The sequence below is a fragment of the Myotis nattereri genome (genome assembly GCF_964212035.1).
Source record: "Myotis nattereri genome assembly, chromosome: 11".
Classification (NCBI taxonomy): domain Eukaryota; kingdom Metazoa; phylum Chordata; class Mammalia; order Chiroptera; family Vespertilionidae; genus Myotis; species Myotis nattereri.
Genome location: NC_138086.1, coordinates 75288267 through 75311432, shown reverse-complemented (window position 1 = coordinate 75311432; position 23166 = coordinate 75288267). Strand labels below are relative to the sequence as shown.

The 23166-nt window shown below is 42.1% G+C and overlaps 1 protein-coding gene across 1 annotated transcript in view; it reads left to right on the top strand.

Moving 5' to 3' along the window:
• Window positions 1–23166, top strand: part of GLI3 (GLI family zinc finger 3) — a gene marked incomplete at its 5' end in the record, with an annotated part of 268118 nt that overhangs the window by 178925 nt on the left and 66027 nt on the right. Inside the window, 3 exons of the mRNA XM_081101728.1 lie at window positions 9500–9713; window positions 10956–11069; window positions 12522–12662. Of these exons, the coding sequence (XP_080957854.1) occupies window positions 9500–9713; window positions 10956–11069; window positions 12522–12662 (469 nt within the window). The remainder of the gene's footprint in view (window positions 1–9499; window positions 9714–10955; window positions 11070–12521; window positions 12663–23166) is intronic.

Sequence of the window (23166 nt, the reverse complement as noted above, 5' to 3'; positions counted from 1 at the left end):
GTTGTCCATGTCAATGAGTTTTTTCTTTTTTGTTCAACCCCTCCCCCTCAATCTCCACACTCAGATGTCTGCCTGCTCTCTGTCTATGAGTATGTCTCTATTTTGCTGACTAGTTCAGTTTGTTCGTTAAATTCCACATATGAATGAAATATGGTACTTGTCTTTCTCTGGCTGGCTTATTTCACCTAGCACAATGTTCTCTAGGTCAATCCATGCTGTCGCAAAGGGTAAAATTCACTCCCTTTTTATGGCAGAGTAGTAATCCATTGTATAACTGTACCACAACTTTTTATCCATTCATCTGCTGATGGACACTTGGGCTATTTCCAGATCTTAGCTATTGTAAATGACACTGCAGTGAACATAGGGGTACATATATTCTTTTGAATTAGTATTACAGGTTTCTTCAGATAAATTCCCAGAAGAAGAATCACTAGGTCATAAGGCAGTTCCATTTTCTTTATATTTTGAGATAACTCCATACTGCTTTCCACAGTGGCTGTACCATTCTGCATTCCCACCAACAATGCATGAAGGTCCCCTTTCTCCACATCCCCGCCAACACTTGTTTGTTGATTTTTTTTTTTTATAATAGCCATTCTGATGTGAGGTTTTACCTCATTGTGTTTTTAATTTGCATTTCTCTGATGGTTAGTGATATTGAGAGTTTTTTCATATGTCTGTTTGGCCATTTGTATGTCTTCTTTGGTGAAGTGTCTATTCAGGTCTTTTGCCCATTTTTTAAATTGGATTGTTTGTTTCTTTGGTGTTGAGTTTTATAAGTTCTTTATAAATTTTGGATATTAACCTCTCATCAGAAGTATCATTGGTGAATAGATTCTCCCAGTCAGTGGTTTGTCTTTTCATTTTGTTGATGGTTTTCTTTGCTGTGCAAAAACTCTTTAGTGTGTTTATTTTTTTCTTTAGTTTCCCTTGCCTGAGGAGATATATCGGAAAAAATATTGCTATGAGAAATATTTAAAATTTTACTGCCTATGTTTTCTTCTAGGATCTTTATGGTTCCTGGTCTAACATTTAAGTCTTTAAGCCATTTTGAGTTTATTCGTGTGTGAGGTGTAAAATAGTGGTCTGGTTTCATTTTTTTGGACATATCTGTCCAATTTTCCCAACCCCATTTATTGAATAGACTATCATTAGTCCATTGTATGTTTTTGCTTTCTTTGTCAAATATTAATTGACTATAAAGGCATGGATTTATTTCTGGGCTCTCTATTCTGTTCCATTGATCCATGTCTGTTTTTATGCCAGTACCATGCTGTTTTGATTATTGTTGCCTTGTAGTATCAACAAATATTTCTTAAGTGAATAAATTAAGGAGCTCTTCAATTAGTAATTAAAATTGTAATCACCTTTATTAAAGGAAGTTTTATGTGATAGATGAATAATTGTGGTTTTCAGAGAGTTACAGTCTATCTAAATGGTGTATTATGTCCATATGTTGATAGTTATATAGAGACAGAAACAGAGGGATGGATGCAAAATAAAGGGATAAAAAGATCAACGTCTATCTTTAGCTTGTGCATGGTTCTTGTGTTAATATTTACTTAATAATTCTGACAGCTATAAAAATGCCATAGAAAGCAAGTGTTGTTTTGTTGTTGTTGTTGTTGTTTTTTCACAAAAGCCCATTGGCTTATTAAAACATAGTACTTGATTATGTCTTTTTCAAGCATATTGACCAAGTGATTATCATGGGCCTTTTTTGCATGTCATAATTAAAATGATAATTCAAAAAACATAACTCCATGTACTTGGAAATGATGTTGTGAAGTATTTATTGCTCAAGTTTTAATTTCTCCATCACCCTGAAGACACCCATCTAAGATGAGATGATTCACATTTATCAGGTACAGCATATAATTCCCATTCTGTATGGTTAAGGCTAATGTTATAAATACCCAATTAATGACATTATATTAGAAATAGTTTTTTTTCTGCTAATACCTATTCCTAGAAATTGAACTGCCACTGGAAGAGGTGTTTCAAATGGCCCTCATCTTCCTGCAGGGCAAACATAAATAGAATAAAGAAATTAGTAACACACTCATTTCTCACTTTCAGTTTAATGACTAACATGAAGATGGTTTCATATCCTTAGTAGTTTTAGGTCTGGCATGGCCAGAATAGGTACCTCAGTGCAAGTGAGAGCTATGTGCCCAGAGCTATGTCAGAAGTCGGTGTGGGTTTCTGTTTTCAGCCCTGACCAGCTCTGCCTGGTAAGCAGAGGGCAGGTTGTGTTTCCTGCTTCATGTAGCATCAGCCCTTTCCAACAATAGGAGTTAAGGACATACCTGGTGGGCCCATTGCCACTTTCTGAGGCAGAATAGGAACCAGCTTGGCCTCCATAGCAAGGTGGTTCTGCACCCTTGCTGGAGTCATCCTTGTTGTATGTTGAAGAAACAATGCAAAAGTGAGTTGGGGGTGGGGGAGAGGATATTGAGTAATAGAGGGATACAGTGCCAAATTACCAGTGTCCTCAAAACTCTCTGAGTGCAACTTCTAAGGATCATGAAACAACCTTCTCTCCCCGCAGTATCAGTGCAGGTGATTGATCTTAATTAAAAAAGATAGTTTTCATTTATTCCCAGATGTGGTCATTAGTTTCATATATTACTTCATTTAATCAGTTATTCATTCATTTCCCCAAATACTTAACTGCATATTCATCTGTGTGCTTGTCACTGGGCTGCTCGTGGAGGCTACAAAAATAAATGAGAGACATGACATGTCCTCACAGAACCCACAGAAGGGAAGAACTTCCAATCAGACCTGAATGAATGAGTGGAGCAGATGAGGAGGCCCTGAGTGGGAAGTGTGGTTGGTGAGGGGCTAGCCCAGGGCTTCAGATGGCAGTAATCACAGGGAAGGGTTTACCTACGCCAAAACACGAGGTTGGAGGTGGAGCACGGATCCAGGAACAGGAGGCTGCATTGTTTTAGGGGTGAGGGAGCTGATGCCCAGGAGGTTAGTGGGCTGAAGCGAACGAAGGCACTCAACTCCTTATGGGGCAGAATCTGGTGAGTCTAACTTTGAACTTCCTCTTTCTTTATTGCTTTTTATTATTGACACTGTTGCAGATGTCTCCCATCCCCCCTCCACCCCTGCCCTTTGCTCATCTCCACCCAGCCCCTCACCTTCCCCCCCACTCTGGCTATCACCCCACTATTGTCTGTGCCCATGGGCTATGCATATATGGTCCCTGGCTAATCTTTTCACCTTCTTTCTTTCTGTTCCCCAGGCCATACTTCCTTCTCTTTTGACTGAAAGGATTGGCAGGAAACACCGTTTACAATGGAGAAATAGTATCTGATGTTTTTAAAAATTATGTTATGCTTGTACTAATGATTTTTCTAACCAGTGCTTCGAGGCAGATCTCATTGGAGGGAGTGTCACTGCTCGTTATAGTCCTGGAGGTTTTGTCTGTTGGGCTGTTGAGTGGCAAGTAGCTTTTAAAGCCTTTTAGAACACTTTGCTCATATAAAACCGAATGAATTTTTGTCTGAGGCATTATTCCAAAAGTGTGTGTTTCTCAATGAAACGTTGGGGGTCGTCCTGGTTCTGTGAGTACACAGGCGTCTGTGTGCTCATTACGTCTTTGGAGACTGCTGGGTTTTCTAGCAGACGTGCCCGGTAACTTTCATGGATGGAAGTGGAAGCGTTCTTTATTTATTTTTCTTTTCAGATACCGGCACATGCACGTTAAGTGTGTCCCTAACCCACCCGTACACAAGTAATAATAGCTGTTGGCCCGTTCTCTGCAAAACTGCAAAGAACTGTTCTTACTTTGAATGGCAGTGGTTGTGCAATAAACTCCACAGCTGTAACCAGAAAGTGGATGACCTCGTTAGTACAAAGCCACGGAGTTGGTTTAGATTAGAACGTCTCCCCCCACCCCCACTTTCCTCTCTCTCCTCTTGAAGTCGGTTTCTCAGATTATGGGGCCCTTGTGTTCTCCCAATCTGCCTGTTGCCTGATTTCACCTCCGAAGCTGGTTTCATGGGCAACCGTTGGAAGAGAGATGAGATACTGAAAAGTAAATGATTTTAACCTAATTGTTGAGATTCCAAGACCGAAATCATCTAGGCAAGTGAGGTGTTACTGTGCTATTAACTATATTAAGAAACAAGACCCAGCTTGCCATGTTTGACCATACTTTACTAGTATAAAAGGGTATTGATAAAACTTTACCTCTGGTTTTTGATAGGGAATAAAAAAATGTATCAAAACCTTCTTAAAGATTCAGAGTTTGGGAGTTTGAATTTTAAATCTTTGGAAATAGAAGAACTGGCTCCCACTCACTTTTAACTAAACTCTGAGCTAAATTTGAGGGTGGAAGTGACTCTGAGTAGTTAATCTTGGCTTAGATGTGCTCAGAAAGAACTCTGCTGTGTCCCCACGGACAGTGGAATGCCTCTTAAGAGTATTTTATCAAACAAAAATCGGTAGCCATACATCTGTTCTGAGGGATACAAATTATATTTGGTGATGAGGCTACCACACACATTATAGTCAGGGACCTAAAATCCACTCGTTTTTCTTCTCTAAAAAAATAAAGGGCAAATTCACATTTGGGTTCGTTTATACTGGCTTTATAAATGCTGTCTCTGAAGAGTGTTTTTCAAAATGTTTTACAAGGAACACTAGTCTCTAGGACAGTGATGGTGAACCTTTTGAGCTCAGCGTGTCAGCATTTTGAAAAACCCAAACTTAACTCTGGTGCCGTGTCACATATAGAAATTTTTTGATATTTGCAACCATAGTAAAACAAAGACTTATATTTTTGATATTTATTTTATATATTTAAATGCCATTTAACAAAGAAAAATCAACCAAAAAAATGAGTTCGCGTGTCACCCCTGACACGCGTGTCATAGGTTCGCCATCACTGCTCTAGAAGCTCCTCCAATTATGGCTGCTCACTGGCTGCTCACCGTATCTGGGTGGGACATGAGGGGCACGTGTGCACATTAACACTCCACATTCAGGACTGTTGAACCCTAGTTCCTCAGACCTTCCGGAACTTGCCACTTCTTTTTCTTTTTCTCCGTAGCACTTGCTCTTGGGTTATCTCAGGACGCCTGTGACCATGTTAGTGCATTGTTAGGAAGGTCTGGGCCACCTGACACGTTCTTCCTAGAGATTTTACCAACTAGACATAGACTAACAGTCTTCAGCCACATTCTTACAAAAGTTTGTGTTTTTTAAATTATCCCATCTTTCATGTAGTCACGTAGAAAAGAAGTGGAAGCTATAAAAATAGTTTTCTGAAGTACACGTTATAGAATGTTGAGTGAAGAGAATTTAGAGGCCAGAATGTAAAGTTAATTGGTATGTAAGTGACCCAGAAGGGAGAATAGGGCGAGCAGAAGTGCGAAAGCTTGGGGTCATAAAGCTCTGATAGGCCACGCTGTAGACTAGACTCGGTCCTTCTTTAAAGGAGACAGAGATTTAGACAAATTTCAACAGTATCAATACTTTATAAATCTAGGAAGTTATGGAGTAAATGCATGAACCGTTTAGGAGGACTTTTTTTAGGGCTTCTAAAGGTACAATTTACTTTTTAAAAAATTCTGACATCTGTAATCAACAAAATCTGTTGTCACCTGCTGAAGTTCTGTAGAGAGAAGTGAATCTAGACACGAGCTTTGTTTATGGAATACTGTCTTACAGATATGTTGTCAAATTGTAGTTTTCAGAGGAAAACATGTTTTTCTTTGAAACACAATTCTGAGTGTGGTAGACACAATAATGGCTTCCAAAGATGTGCATGTCTTTTTTAAAAATACATATTTGTATTGATTTCAGAGAGGAAGGGAAAAGGAGAGAGAGAAACATCAGTGATGAGAGAGAATCACTGATTGGCTGCTTCTTGCATGCCCCACACTGGGGATCGAGCCCGCAATCCTGGAATGTGCCCTGACGGGGAATTGAACCATGACCTCCTGGTTCATAGGTCGATGCTCAACCACTGAGCCACGCTGGCTGGGCAAGATGTGCATGTCTTAATCACTAGAGCCCATAAATGTTACCTTTGGTGACAGAATGAATTTTGTACCTGCGATTAAGGATTTTGATATAAGAAGGTTTTCCTGGAGTATTCAGGTTGCCCTAATGAAACTATAAGGTTCTTTATAATAGGGAGACGGAAGGTGAAGGTCAGAGTGAGAGGAGAAGGTCAAAGTGATGTGGACCCACGAGCCTAGGTTGCCAATAGCCTGTGGAAACTGGAAGAGGCAAGGTGCCTGGAGACTCCAGAGGAATGCAGCCTTGCCGACCTGTTTGAGACTCTGACCCCAGAGCTGTGAGATAATAAGCATCTGTCATTTTAAGCCACTAAGTTTGCGGTAATTTGTTTTAGCAGCAACTGGATATTAATGCATTGTGGAAGCAGTTTAGTCACTCCTCTCAAAGTTGAGTGCCCGCTATGTGCCAGGCAGTGTTCCAGGCACCAGGGGTCAGCAGGGAGCAAAACAGACCAGCCCCCCTCCCCTCCGGACCTCCCCCCTCCCTCCCTCAGCTCACCTAACCTTACATTCAGAGAGTGCCTTGTGCTGCTTTGAGAATAAAAGTGTCAAAACCATAGAAAATGATTGGGCCACGTGCTGCAGAGGGGTTCATTTCGATGTGTGCGTGGGAGGGGGGCACTGGTCTCAGGGGGCCTCTCTGAGGAGGTGACATTTAAGCTAAGACCAGAGTGATCAAAAGGAAGCAACCATGCTGACTTGTGGAAGGACAGACACAGCAAGTACTGTGTGCAGAGACTCAGGGGGCGGAGCTTCTTAGGATGACAGCTCACCACCACTTAGGGTCACAGAGCAGGAGGTGGTGGCTCAGACCCCCTGCTCCCCCACTAGCAGGAAGTCCTTGAGGTTCTTTGCATACACATGGGACGGGAGGCCTCCTTGCCCAGTCACTGCCCATCCTCTGCTGCTTCCTAACAAAAAACTCCACAGTCTGCTCTGAGAGCAAGAGGAGCCTTGGCTTTCAAAACCATGCCCTGAAGCTGTGACAGAGTCAACAAATCCTCTTTGATGGTCACATTCTACATCGTCTTTGTAATCTGCAGCACCGTGAGGAGCCGGCACAGGCCCTCCTGGGCTCAGCCCAGGCCTCTGTATGTGTCTCACGGAGAAGTTTTCTGTTGCTGGCTTCTTAGGAATGAGCAGTGAGAGCTGAAAATCACCCGTTCCTTCTGTATGCTCTCTGTCTCTTGGAATCTTAACAATTGACCCGGATTTTGGAGAATGTTTATTCCTCTCGCCTGGCTTTACCAGCAAAAGAGCATCCCAGAAAGGGAATGTTGCCCAAATGTGTTGTAAGCTTTTGCACCCCCTTCCTGTGTCTTCGGGAGTCTGAGAGGGTGCAGCTCAGAACAGGACTGCAGCTGGGTGCTGGGGCTGGCTTTCGTCTCCTCTCCTGCATCTTTTAAAAAGTAAAACTACTTACCCTGTTCAGCTACTCACATTTTAAAATTGGTTATATGTGAAACTGAATGCAATTTTGCCTTGTGAAATGTGTTCTCTAATGGTCTTGATTCTTAATTAGGTCCTGGCTTTTTGAGCCCCCAAATAGTCTGCCGTCTAGAAATAGTGTAAGTGGCCGGAGGGGCCCATCCCAAGCCCACCCGATCGCATGGGCGCAGGAAACTCTGGACAGGTGTATGGAGGTTCCTACAAAGTCTGTTGAATTGGAAATGTATGTGTGGAGGGGTCTTTTGTTTTTTGTTTTTTTAATGAATAGAGTAAGGTAGTTACACTTAGTAATACCCATTCACCAAAAGGAAAGGGTGTGTGTTAAATCATTGTGTTTTTTGATGAATGGCTTGTACACTGAAAAATAAATTGGACAAACTGGCATAGAGCTCAGTGAACATGAAATCAGCTATTAGAAGAAAGCTTGTGAACAAATTCTGAGGCAGATATGCATCTTTTGATTAACGCCCTATCAATCATCCGCACAGCTACCTTCGCTAAGTCTTGCTGTAATCATTCATGGTTGCTTTCGGAAACACTGGCAGAAACTATAGTGCTGCAGAAACGGAATATTATTACTGATTCCTCCCTAACTTACTGTGAACAATGACTGTTTTCACCATGTTTCTGCTTTCCTTTATTACAGAAATACAATACGGAATGAAAGGAGAATTCCTCCCAGCCTGGTGAAATTCTCCTAGGGTATTCTTAATGATATTCAGTCTTAAATGGGCAAGCTATTGTAATGTGAGGTTCTCTGAAGGAATAATAGTAATGTAATCCCCCTGAAGTCGCCATTTATAGATTGTAATCAAATAGGCAAAATGTGGAGTCACATTAATGAACAGAGTATATCTTCGGAATTATTGCTGAAAGTTGTTGAAATGGTTTGAATTTTGTTATTGTAATTATTATATTCTCAGTTAATGTGCTTAACAGCAATAGTAATTAACCCACCAGATTGTAAATTTGCATGAATTCTACCTCTGACATTACAAGAAATCCTGATTCTTTCTGTGTATTACACAGCAGGATGGGGGAAATATATAGAGATTTTTTTTTTCACTGATTATTTTTTAAGAAAGACATTTTCATGAATGCACTTATAATTTTTCATGCACTTTTAAGCCATTGGAAAATTCCTCAAGGGCACTTCATTCTTTTAAGAGGATTTGATTCCTAAACTACGCTGGCATGGAAGATAATTTGGCACTGCCTACTAGTCTTGAGGAAATAGTGCGGTTTCCGAACCTACTGTAGCCTGGGAAATCCTGTGGCATAATGAAGCAGTGACAGGCATTAGCATGTATAATGGGCTTTAATAGACATTTAATGCTGTTTAACTGGGAGAGGGAGCTGTTCTCTCCCATTGGAATATTCCTCCATCAAAGCCCATTGATCACCGATTGCGCCCAGGAGAGGTTAATCCATCAGTTTCTGTAACCAGACGGCACTGATGGAAATTCTTTAGGTGGCATTCTGGATGAACCAAGCTTTCCATCTTTACAAACAAATGAGTGATATGACAAGCATGGTGTTCAAAACACATTTAACCAATTGATTTTCTTTCCTCTTGTAATAAGATCTGGAGACATATGAAAGTGCACAGTGTGAGCCAAGATTAAAGGAATTGCTCCATGCACAGGAACATATGGGATTGAGAGCCAATAAAAGTACTATAAAGCTTGTAGTCACCCATTCTCTTTTTTATATAAAGTTTGTTATTGCAATAAATAGCTGTTATTGAGCCAATGCCTTTTGTTTCGTTTTCCTGAATCTTATTTCAGGTCTGTCCTGTGTGTGTGCACACATGCGCGTCCTGTCATCTTTCTCTTAGAAGTTCTCAAGATGTTTGTCAACCATTGTTTTTTACCTTCTAGTTTAAACAGACGGACCCGATATGATCTGGGATGGTAAAACCAGCTGTCAAGGTGCAAACATGGGCTGCTGCATAGTCCCCATGGTCCGTGTAGTGATGGTCTCTTGCCCTTTATTTCTCCCATCAGCCCTGCCTTGAGCTTTACCTACCCTTCTGCGCCTGTGTCTCTCCACGTGCATCAACAAATCTTAAGCCGACAGCAGAGCTTAGGCTCAGCCTTTGGACACAGCCCTCCGCTCATCCATCCTGCCCCAACATTTCCAACGCAGAGGCCTATTCCCGGGATCCCGACGGTTCTGAACCCTGTCCAGGTCAGCTCTGGCCCTTCGGAGTCCTCACAGGTGAGAGAGAGACCGCTCGATGAGCTGGTCGGTCTTGGTAATCGTAGAGGAGAGCTGTGCCACTGTGCCAGCTCTTCTTGGGCACGGTGCCCTGGCATTCTCAGCACTTCCATACGACATGCAGCCTGTCCTGCCATCTCAGGGCTCTGGTCTTCCGTCTTGGGGAAGATGCTGTGTGTGTGCTCCTCAAGAAACAGCAGCTTCTTCCACCAGAGTCCATTGACCCTCGGGGGAAATGAGGCTACTTGATGAGGCTGCACTCTGAGCCGGTGCTGTCTCTACCCCCCCACCCCCAATAGAAATGCATCCAGGAATGTGTGGCTCTCATTTGGTCACTGTCCACTGGCGCTTCGAATTGTGTGATACTCCAGAGTACGAATACAATTGTTCTTTTCTCCACACGGATGGTGCTGAGGGAAGAATCTGATGCTCTAATTAAAGAACGTTGCAAACAGTTCATGTTGGTTCCCTACCCTCCTCACAGCTTTGTTCTTTTGGAACTTGTTAAAGGCCAGGCCCCAGTTCTATACTTCTAGCTTTTATTTTTATTATTTTTTAATATTATTTTCTTTTTATGGTAAGAATCATCAATTTATTTTTTTAAAATATATATATAATAATTTTTTTTATATTTTATTGATTTTTTACAGAGAGGAAGGAAGAAGGATAGAGAGTTAGAAACATTGACCAGCTGCCCCCTATACACCTCCTACTGGGGATGTGCCTGCAACCAAGGTACATGCCCTTGACCGGAATTGAACCTGGGACCTTTCAGTCTGCAGGCCGGCGCTCTATCCACTGAGCCAAACCGGTTAGGGATAAAATATATTTTTATTGATTTCAGAGACGAAGGAAGAGGGGGAGAGAGAGAGAGAAACATCAATGAAGAGAGAGAATCATTGACTGGATGCCTCCTGCATGCCCCACACCGGGGATTGGGCCCGCAACCAGGGCATGTGCCCTTGACTGGGATCGAACCTCAGGTCGACGCTCTATCTACGGAGCCAAACCGGCCAGGGCTATTCTTCTAGCGTTTAAACTCTAGGGAGTTCATGCTCGTGAGGTAAAACTAGGAACTGCCTCATGAATGTGTTTTCTGCTACCGCGGTGCTGGAACATTACCATGCGTCATTGTTCCAGTGCCAGACAAGCCTGCTTCTCTCCAGTCGCAGGTTTTAGCAATAGTCCTGCTCTTGATTACAACCTAACCTTTGTCTCTGTTCCTGCAACTGTGACCGGCAGAACAAGCCCACGAGCGAGTCTGCGGTGAGCAGCACTGGCGACCTGATGCACAACAAGCGATCCAAGATCAAACCTGATGAGGACCTCCCCAGCCCGGGGCCGCGGGGGCAGCAGGTGAGGCGCCTGGGCTCTGCACTGGCAGAAGGCCAGTTGCAGAGTTGGACTCAGTTTCTTTTTCCAGCTCAGAAGCAAACACAAGTGCAGGAAGCTGTGTGAGGTATGAACTATGGTTCACTGAGTACGTGGTTGGGTTTATGTGTTGCTGACCATCGATGTGACCGGGCTTCAGTCCCAAATCCTGACCTTGGGCCTGAATTGTGAGCTCCTGGTCCCAAGCCTGAGCTGGGCAAAGCTAGTGATGTTCTCTATACCAGTCACGTTTTTATTCTTATTTTGCCACTTCCCATTTGGCAAGAGAGCCTGGGGAACAGGGAGGGATCAGGCACCACTCACCTCTATTCTAAGGCGACTTAGATTCCAGTTCTTTACTCAAAGTCCTGAAAGGACGAGGTCCTCTGAGCCTCAGTTTAAAGATGTGTTTCTCACCTCCTGGGGTCCTCTCCCCTGACACAGGAAAGAGGTCAGGGAATATTAATTTCCAGAAATAAGGGTTGGACAAGAATCTGGACATCCACAGGATCTGGATCTTGCTATGGCCAGGCTGCTTCAGCCCCAACCTCAGACCACTTTAACCCAAATTTTTGTTTTAGTGACAAGCTCTTTGAATATGGAATGATTGGGTGTGGTGAGTTCTGAAAGTCATCCTTTTGCATTTTGCTAGTCGACATCCTTTCTGGTCACACCTCAATGCTTGTATAGTTTTTCTCATCTAGCCCCAGATTAGAACTCGAATCTACACACCTAATTGTCTCCCAGAATTATAGAAATTCTTTGTATTTAAATTGCTACAAAGCTGCTTAGAAGACTAGGAAAGACTAGCCCCATTCCCCTTCCCCCGCCCCAAGTCCAAAGCTTTAGATGCCGTGGTTCTGGGGCAGAGAGTGCAACATTAGACATCAGAAGTTGAACCAAGAAGACATTATTCCTATAAAATCCACAAAGTGCCTCTTAAGAGCAGCCTCCAAGGGCAAGGAAAGCAGAATTAGAATTACTTGTAATTATTTCCCTGGATTCCAAAATATGAGAATAAACATTAATATACTGAAAAGAATTTAACCAAAAGAGAAAGACCCATCTTTTGGGTAAAGATGACATCATCTAGTTTAATTGCTTCTCTTATGAGATGACATTTTTAGTTGTTGTTTTCACCGTCGTATTCAAGGATAGCGGAGTTTGCCTCAACTTCTTATCATCATTATGGTTTGGACTGTTGTCCTTAATCACAAGTGAATAATCTCGGAAGGTGTATTTAGTAACTCTGAAAAAATACACACAAATGATTCCATATGTTTGACTTCTTCCATTCACAAAACTTAGTTAACAGACCTGGACTGTTTTATTTTCATTGAAAAATTTGCATCAGGGGGAAAACATCTAAATTAAATTTTTGTCTTTTTCTTCTTTCATTGTCTGATATTTTTTCTCTTCCTTCCCCTCACCTATCAGGAACAGCCGGAAGTAACCACCCTGGTGAAGGAGGAAGGGGACAAAGATGAAAGCAAGCAGGAGCCTGAAGTCATCTATGAGACCAACTGCCACTGGGAAGGCTGCACTCGGGAGTTTGACACCCAGGAGCAGCTGGTGCACGTAAGTGAGAGCGACTCACCAACTGGGCTTTCCAACTACATGCCCTTTCTGCGGGATCAGCTTCCCTGACCCTGCACTGCGTCGAGTTTCTTAGCTAACAGTGCTCCGAACTGGAGAGCCCTTTATGACTTTCTGAGAATAAAGAGAACTCGGAGCCCTGGTGCCTGACCTGTGCAGTCAGCTAAAGCTTAGTGTAAAATTCAATAAAGTCTTCGATAGAGAGTGTAATGACTCTGATCCTGTAAGTCAGAGAACACTATTTTGAGTTAGTGACTTGGATGATTATTGAGTAATAGTAAGCTGGACATGAATTATGATTAACCTTTAACCAAGTTTGAGTCTCCTTTCCAAGAGTAACAACAGAAAAAATTATAGAAGTGGGAGATTCCTTTTTTTTTTTTTTTCCATTCTACTTTCCTTTCCCAAGCCCTCAGCACTTCAGGAATCTCCCATTGTTTTATGCAGCAATTAGTACTGTATGTGAGATAGGTGGATGCTTGGGGCAAGCCATTAGCAATTTCTTGACTTGAGGCCAACCCTTGTAAGCCTAATAGTTTCATGGAAAAAGAGATGTGTATTGTGCAATGTTGTGTATTGTGTTTAATGATGTCTGTTTTTGAAAGCTATAGTATGGTCAGGTTGAGAACCTTCTCTTGCCATCCCATGTTCTGAAATCTTTCTCCCTTATTTATTCCCGTGTATTGTTTCAAATACTGCAGCGCTCCCCACCCAGTGCTCATACCTGATGAACCACATGTCCTTTGCCAGTGTTTCATTTTATTTGGCACTTTCTCTCAGGCCTGTGGAGTCTCCCTGGCAAATGTGAGCAGAAGCAACTGAGATGGAAGGGCATTTAGAAAATCAAGAAGAAAGAAAAAAAGAGGTAGCTCACACACTCAGTGCAGAAAGACTGGGTCCGTGGAGGCATTGAGGATGGTTTGCTCAGTGTGTCAGTTTCGGAAGCGTTTAATCTGATGGAAAATCTGACGGAACAGCTTTTATTTCGACTCCCTAACCTCCATATGCACACTCATCCTCTTTTCTTTCCCAGTAACTTTTTATTTTTCAATAACCCATAGTTCTTGATAACTCTCCTCTATTTAACCGCTGAAATGATAAAATTCCTCACACATCCCACATGTCTTATAGGCAGCATGAGCCTTTGAAGTGTCTCTTCTGCACCATGGCTCATCCTGGGGAATATGTTTCACACATTGCAGTTTCATTATCGTGTTGAATGTATGATTTGCTGGTTTTGCGATCGGTTATGTGCAGATTGTTTTTAGGATTTAACAGGACCTCAGCAGGGTTGTTCTCCCCTCTGTTTCTTTTTCAACCCTGTCTCCTTGTAATGGTATAGGGAGAATTATAGATTTCTCAGCACAGCAAGAAACCAGAAAATCAGATGGTTTTAATTAAGGTATATTTCCAAATTTTTCCATGAACTTCATTTATTTTTTTCTCATTAATTTGATGCAAGTGTTATTTTTCAGCCAAGCCTGATTTAATGGCCCTTTATTCTTGCTGACTGTTTTTAATGGAAACCACAGACATTGTCATACTAAAAGGGGGAAAAGAGGTTTTGAATTTTTATTTTAATGTGGAGAAATATTCCCAAAAATGAGAGTGTGCCAAAAGTACTCTGAGCGATATAATGAGTGCCCGACGTAAATGAGGGAATTGTTCGGGTAACAACTGCCATCAGAGACTAGATGTTGGCAGTGCTTGTTAAAGTGTCCTTGTGAGAGGCGACGCCACCGTCTCCTGGCTCCTTGTCTGTGGATAAGTCGCTCTAGTTCCCAAGGGGGGCTCATTAGGGGGCGTACGTTTAAAGGGAATTGTGGTGGCCCAGCCGGCAGAGCTCAATGGTTGAGGGTCGACCTATGAACCAGGAGGTGATGGTTCGATTCTCCGTCAGGGCACATGCCCAAGTTGCAGGCTCAATCCCCAGTGTGGGGTGTGCAGGAGGCACCTGATCAGTGATTCTCTCTCATCATTGATGTTTCTATCTCTCTTCACCCTTCATCTCTGAAATCAATAAAAATAAATTAATAAAATGAAATAAAGGGGATTTGTACTGACTAGAGGCCAGGCGTGAAGTAATAACTTAAACTTTGTGCTGCCTACTGAACATGAAGGCTGTTTCAAACCAGTGAATATTGCAGGTTTTTGTATTTCATCTCAGTGGCGGAAGGTTTTAGGCAGTGATATTGTTTCTAACAGAGAGATCTGAGTAGCTTTAAGGAAAGGCTGCTTAAACTATCAATTAAATGACCGCCATGTTTTCTGTTTTGTTATAAACATATGAATGAATTCAGTAATTTTTTTTAAAAAATTCCAAATAGCTGGAAGAAATTTATGTCAGAATTAGAAGGAAAGTTAATATATTATCTGCTTGACATTAATTTTAGTCTGATAAATTATATGATTAAATAAACTTAAGTGAATTAAAAAATGATAACTTACAACAGCATAAATAAAGATACTAGTTTATATCACTTACTTGCTACCTTTTTACTTGTTATCTGAAGTATGGAAATTCCAAATTTGTGCCTTTAAACTGATTTTACTTTGCATGACATAAAAGCACTTTCATACTCCTGGGTGTATCTGGTAGCATTTGCAGTGGCCTGGTGTATAGAATAGGTGCTTTATTTTTTGTTGATTGAATGAGTAGGTACTTCAAGTCTACCTAATTATGGCACTTTGATGGTAGATGGAAATAATATCACTTGCAAGAGCCACTATTTTTTAGGGATAAAAGGAAACATTAACTGCTTCCGTTCTTACGGTTTCCCTTGGAGAGAGGACATTCTCTGAATTAGTTGAATTTTCATGGTACATACAACCAAGAGGCAAGGTGTTAAACCATTCTGATGCTGTGCCATATTTATAGCCATGACCCATTCTTTTTCCCCCTCTTACAGTTAATAGAAAGATTCATGATTCTTCATGGTTGTCTATCTAGTGTCTGACAGTCCCGACTGCCTGCTAAAGCAAGTCACTATCTATAATTGATATCCTTCTGTGGAATAGGGTGCTGGCTGCAATTGAAGGGCTTTGCTGAAAGCTCTTAAATCCTGACAAGTTCTCCCCTTGTTCTGGTTCAGTCGCTGCGCTGCACAGTTGGAATTCCAGAGTCATTTGAACTTAGTGCAAAAGGGAGACATGTGTTTCACATTAGCAAATCACAAAGTTGAAGGAGAATTAGGGAATTGGCTGACTCTGCCCGCCAGGTAGTCTCATTTCCAGGGTAATGCACTCCATGTTCTCTTGAAAAGATTACCTTGTCCCATTACTGTCCAAACAGATGGACTAAATATTGCCTTTCCCTTCTCCTCCTCTTTATTTCAAGGCCCTGTCCTTCTCCAATTGTGTGTTTATGCTACTTTTCCTGGGGGGTCTTTATCTCTGGATGTTTAATTAATTTCTCTTCCCAGCAAGATAATTATAATTGGATTTAGTTACTCTCAAGCTAGCATTAAAACTGTCATAAATTTACTTCTGTGCCCAGAAGCTACGAAGATAGATATATATTTTTGTTAACTAGGTTGGTGTTGTACTTTGTTCTTCTCTTGGTATCAGTTAAAATAGAAGGGAACAGAGCATAAGAGGGATATATAGAACAAAAGTTAATTAATTTAAAGTACCTTTAATTAAGACTGCATTTATTATTGATTTGTTAAGATGCTGTCTCTTCCCTTGACATCTGAAGGCACATATTCTAACATCCCCAAATAAATGGAAAAATCCACATTTTCCCTTCAATTCTAAGTTAATTAGACCCTCTTTTTGCTGTTGTGCATTACATATTACAAAAGTCATGAAGCTTACATTTACATTTGTTGAATAGCCGCTCTCAAAGTGTTGTTTCTGTTTTGTGTGGTTGTGTTGAGCTTTCGTTATTCAGTAAAACAACTCAGATCTGCCTTCTGGCCTGGCTTCTCTCACAGGTGCGAGGGCGTGCCGATCCTTGCCTGTCCCTCTTGTGTTAATCCTGTCCTACCAGTCAGTGCATCTTTGGCGCTTGGGTGACCGAGCGTCTGAAATGCGCACAGCATGCACACACATTAGTCTCAGGTTCTTGGAAACGGGCCTGCTTTTTGCTGAATGACACTGTGTGTATACCACAGGTGTTTTGAGAGGCTTTTTATAAAGAAGAAAGGGAATAAATGTGAAGAATGTGCACCTCATTGTGGGTCACCACTGCTGAGTGGCTAGTTATACTTGAAAACATGGCTGCTGGGATCTGAAAGACTGAGAATTGTGTCATCACCCTGCCTCATGCCACCTGTTCGCTGCATCGCTGCAATTCCTTACCCTCTATTTCGAACCCTCTCTCTCAGCCTAAGAAACAACAAATTATAAACAAAATTTCTTTCCAAAGGTCTTTAAAAGGTCAAGTTATTTTTTAATAGTTTTATTCACTGCACCATCCCCAGCAGAATGGCTGTGGCTATTACACTGTAAGGGTTTGTGTCTCTTGCCGGTGGGGCTGGATGGCAAATTACATGAGTTGTGGGTACGTCAGCCCCAGCTTGAACTGGGTGGCATTTCAGGCTCTGAACTCCTTCCTCCACTTTTTTAAAAAAATATATTTTTGTTGATTTCAGAGAGGAAGGGAGAGAGAGAGAGAAACATCGATGATGAGAGAGAATCATTGATCGGCTGCCTCCTGCACGCCCCCTACTGGGGATCAAGCCCGCAACCCAGGCATGTGCCTTTGACCAGAATTGAACCCGGGACCCTTCAGTCCATAGGCCAATGCTCTATCCACTGAGTCAAACCAGGTAGGGCACCTTCCTCCACTTTTAAGCATGGTGTCAGAATTCACCTTTTTGTACACTGATTAACCACCTACTTGGATTTTAAATGCTTCCATGTGCTGTGAATGCTGACCTCTAAAATCATGCTGAAGTTGCCTTATTGAAAGAATACAGTTATAATCCCCATTGCTACCATTTGAAAACAAATTTCTATACGTTGGCAGCATGAAAATGAAGGGCTTTCTTTTTAATAGCATAGAGATTTAGATAAAAAGAGAGCACATCTAATCTGTGAAGAATGGATGCATCCCAACCAACATGGGGAAAAGTTAAGATGTGGTGAAGACATTATTTTCGTATTAATATCATGATCCTAAATTTGCATTTTAAATGTTTTCCATCTAATTTTGATCCCTTTGTTAAGGTTGCATTGTATATCCTTACCTAAGAGAAAATTGAGTCTAAGATGTGATAGGGGGTCTCAGATACGAGGCTGAAATTAGTTTTGTGTGCACATAAAACGTGAAACGAATGAGTGGAGATTTTGATCTTATTTTCCCTACATGGAGTTAATAGTTAATTTACTTTAATTATTTGAAAATACTGCATGTAAAATATAGACTAAGAACTTCCAACTTCAAAGCCGTTCTTTGACAATTCTGCCTCAAGGGTCACTTTAAAAAAAAACACCAAAAAAACTCACTGACTAAATTGCACCTGCAGAAATTGTTCCCATAAATACACTCAGGAGATTAGACTGAGTTGGGGCCTTGGAGGGCTGTGTGGTCCGCCATTGAAAGCCTCCCAGGGCCGCGGGAATTCTGAGTGGCAGCTCCCTCTCTGCTCTGACCCTCGGGATGACCTCCTTGGAACTGTTCGACCCTTTAGAATGTTATTTTCTCACTTATCATACTGTGAAACAGCCGTGAAAATAAATGCCGTCCCCAACATCCAAGGCCAAACGGAGATCACATGCGGCCGGCCCTAATGAGAAACAGACAGAGGGCCTAAGAGCCTTCATCCCTTTGTTTTATGTATTTGTGTTTTGCAGGGGTGGGTGAGGGGGGGGGAGTGGGGAGTGGTCCTGTTCGGTTCTGTAGCTTCTGCATGTCAGCTCTCAGGCTTATTTAATAGTCATTGTTGCTGGACTGGGACATGCTCTTAACGGAAGCAGAGGCCCCATTCTGCTCCCCAGTTTGTGTCTGTCTGATAGGTTTTGGCCATGACATTTCGCCTCCTGATCCTCGGTTTTAGTAAAAGCTAGTGAAGGATTTGAATTCGGTAGTCCTCAGGATAGGGATGGTAAACAGGTTTCAGCTTAAGTGCCATCGTATTGGCTGGCAGTCACCTGGAGCTCTGTGATGGGCTGCCCCTCCTCCTCCCTCCGTTTCAGCCATGAAGCTGGGGTGGGGATGTGCAGCCAGTAATGGATGGATGCCTCCAGGTAGTGTTTGGAAGGAGTAGATACTTGCCACCTCTTTCCCAGGGTCTAGTCCAACCCTGTAGATTAAGTGCCCTCCAGAATAATTGTGGTTAATTTTTCTAAGGGGGTGGTATATTAATTACTTGGGGTAATTATTGAATTATTAATATGTTCCCTTTATAATGTGCCTTAACCCCTGAATGAAGAGTAACAAATCAATATTTTGAATAAGATATAACTGGTACAGAGGAATTAATGACTTAGTTACTTCCTTAAATTTGCTGAGCTGTTTTATACGCCCTGAAATGTTTCACGGTATGTGCCCCCTGAAATATTTCATCAAACTCTTCATCCAAGTAACTGTTTCTGCTATTTGGGGAGGATTTTCCTATCAAAAGCTTATTGATTGGTTCTGAATGATACTTTAGGTGAATTTTAAGATTATGCCAATAATTAGCCCCCTGGGATAGTCTCTAAGGACACACTTTATACAAAAGGGATTGGGTTGCATACTTCGTTGACATGTAGCTGCCGATAGCAGATCTGGCCAGCATGATGTGCCCTCTTGTTTATCAGGAAAAGTATGAGCTGACATTAGTAGATGAGCGTTCTCTCAACAACTGCTCACCAGAAGTGAGCCAGGAGCAGCCTGCATGCTGCCCACTGCCCCAGCTTGGAGGTGGACACATTGCCAGCAGGACTTAGACAAGGTGCTCCAGGACTGGTCATTCTCATTGAGAGGGGTGAGAAGGAAATATAAAAGCATAATGAACAGTAGGAGGCAGGATATAATGAAGACAAAATTGTACAGTTGAGATGCTAGCAGGCGTGGGCAAACTACGGCCCGCGGGCCGGATCCGGCCCGTTTGAAATGAATAAAACTAAAAAAAAAAAAGACCGTACCCTTTTATGTAATGATGTTTACTTTGAATTTATATTAGTTCACACAAACACTCCATCCATGCTTTTGTTCTGGCCCTCTGGTCCAGTTTAAGAACCCATTGTGGCCCTCGAGTCAAAAAGTTTGCCCAGCCCTGTGCTAGGGGCTCAGAAGAGAGAGAAGTACACGAGGGTTACCCAAGAAGACTTCTGAGAAACAGGTGGGAAATATGGTTATGGTCAAAGCAAAGCATGGAGGTCAACTTTTGAGGCATGATGCTGGTGATGGTGGTGATTGTGATGGTAATGGTTCTGTAAGAAAAAAATAGCGCCCAATCTGAAAGAATTCTGTGGCTTACCACTATTCTCCTGCAACAACAGTACGATGTGTTTCAAAGCTGACAGACCTGAGTGCGAGGCCTACTCCTTCACCCTAGACACTGCACATTTTCCCTCCCTGTGAAATAAGGATATTAACAGTACATACTAGAATAGTGATTATTCTTATAAAAGTGAAAAGTGTAAGGATATTTACCAGTTGCCAGGTTGGTGTTTGGGCAGTGTACGGGTTGGCATGTCACCACGAAATTAATAATGACATAAAGATGCTGACCAGCCCCCCGGCTCATGAAGCCGTGAGACAGAGGACTGGAGAGGTTCCTGGGTTCGTTCCTTGTGCTTCAGATGGCTCCTTACACTCGCTTGTGCTATTCTGAGCATCAGAGCCTCATCCTCCTATGTATTCTGTTATCCTGACATCCTTCTGAGACTTCTGCTTGATAATCACTCTACACCAGTGGTTCTCAACCTTCCTAATGCCGCGACCCTTTAATACAGTTCCTCATGTGGTGACCCCCAACCATAAAATTATTTTCGTTGCTACTTCATAACTGTAATTTTGCTACTGTTATGAATCGTAATGTAAATATCTGATATGCAGGATGTATTTTCATTGTTACACATTGAACATAATTAAAGCATAGTGATTCATCACAAAAACAATATGTAATTATATATGTGTTTTCCGATGGTCTTAGGCGACCCCTGTGAAAGGGTCGTTTGACCCCCCAAAGGGGTCGCGACCCACAGGTTGAGAACCGCTGCTCTACACCAAGGCTTCTCAACCTGGGCACATGAGGGCAGGAAATCTTTGTTGTGGGGCCTGTCCTTTGTGGGACTATTGGCAGCATTGCTGACCTCTGCCCACTGGATAAAAGAGTGCCCTCCCCCATCATGACAACCCAAAATGTCTCTAGACATTGTCAAATGCCCCCTGAGGGGCAAAATTGCCCCCAGTACTGCCCATACCTTTCCTTGTACAGTGTGAAAAACAAATCAACAAAAAAGTATATTTGTGATTAAAGATAAATTTTCTCTTGCTTAAATATGCTTTAGACTGATGAGATTTAAGAGAAAAATAGCCTCATTAAATAGTCCTAGCAAAAGGCTATTTAATATATATGTAGGTGGTGTGCTTTTATGCATGTGTGTATGTGGTACATACTTGTGTGTGCATGTGTGTGTGGGCGTGTGTGTGTAAATGGGCAGAGCTTAAATTTAAAACCACATTTGCTAAGGTTAGGCACTTAGTGCTCAGTGAGGCCTAATACCAGCCAGGCCCTTGGTCTTGGTGGAGAAATTCCATCATTTTATTTTCCCACAGACCAAGGGAAGTCATTCAGACTTCAGCTTCTGAAATCATGGCCAGCAGCATTGGAGATCAGACTCTTGCTTTGACATAAAACAGAGCACCAGGAACAGAAAGCAATTTTCTATGCAAGGACTTTTTGAAGGTTCAGGGACATTTAGGCTTTTCTGAGATTAGCTAAATACTGCCGTAGATGGTTTTTATTTTCATTTCTAGAACAATTAATGTTGGCATGAGAATAGAACTATTGTGGCATATCCTCAAAAGACTAAACTACTCACCCCCACACCCCACCCAATTCCTGGTAAAACTAGCATTAATCAGTGATCGGAGTGTGAAGAGAGCGTTGGATGGTATGTTAGAGGTTTATCTTCTATTCCTATATCTGCCAATAGCTGTCATGACTTTGAGTAAGTTACCCTACAACTTCTGTTTTTAAGTTTGTTGTGTTTGTGAGGACAGAATGAGATCATGTCATGGAAGTGCTTTATCATGGAAGTGTAGATTCCAAGCTACAGCATTATCTATATCTATCTATCTATCTATCTATCTATCTATCTATCTATCAGCCTGAGCAGTCGCTATGACGTGCACTGGCCACCAGGGGACAGATGTCCAATGCAGGAGCTGCCCCCTGGTGGTCAGTGCACTCCCACAGCCAACCTCCTGTGGCTGGCCAACCTCCTGTGGCCCCTCCCCCAAGTCGGCCAACCTCCCATGGTCCCAATTACCAGCCAAGCTGAGGGACCCCACCCATGCACGAATTCGTGCACCAGGCCTCTAGTGCAAATATAAGGAAGAATGGACTTCAGAGGAAGTTGTACTAGTAAACTTAATTAATTGAAGAACATAGAGATTAAGAAGACTTAAAAAGGAGTATATAGGTATGTTTTTTATTCAGTTGTAACCTCTCATCTATAGGCTATTGATCTTACCTACTAACACAACATCACCACCTGTTGGCCACTATGAAAATTGCAGGCATAGTGCTGGAAGGAAAAATCTCATGCATATCAGGCCTATGGACTTGGGTTGGGATTGGGGCTGAATAAAACCTGACACATAGATCCTTCGTTGTGTCCCTTTGAGTAAGGGGAACATAGAGGACAGGCTGTCCAGTGAGATAAAGGGCAGGCTGTTGTGAGGACTAAAGATGTATAGGCAGAGCTGTGGGAAAACAGGTAAGTTGAAGGTGCAAAAGAAGGAATGAGAGAAAGTTCTTGAAGAGATTGCATTTGAACATGGTCTTTAAAGAGCAGGTGGATTTAAATAGGGAAAGATCACTGCAGGGAGGTGTTGGGGCTGACATATGGAAGTTAAAAGTTAATAGAATGCAGAAAGTACAGGAGAATTTTATCTATGATAGTGGCTAATATAGTAAAAGGTTGGCGTTTTTTTTGGTACTTTTTTGGCTTAGAAATATAAGTGTAAAATGACCTATTCTAATCTTTAGGGTTGAAGAGTGGTAAATAATGCAGTTATGAAAAACTGAAGTGTTTTGGAAGGCAGAGGGTCATGGAAAGTAATATTAAAGGGTAGACTAGCACTGTTTCCTGGGTGACCTGAGTGATAGATTAGGAGTCTGACTTATGTTCAGATGGAGCAAAGAGAATCACATGTTCCTGATGGAGGAACATTGAGGCAGCATGCATGTTGGAGAGATGGAAGTGGGAGGTTTGCAGTGCCCTGGAAGCTGTAAGTACCATGTGGTGAAGAGGGCAGGGATAGAGTGAAGTGAGGCAAGATGTGAGACTCGCAGGAGAAGTTATTTTTAAAAATAATTGAGAG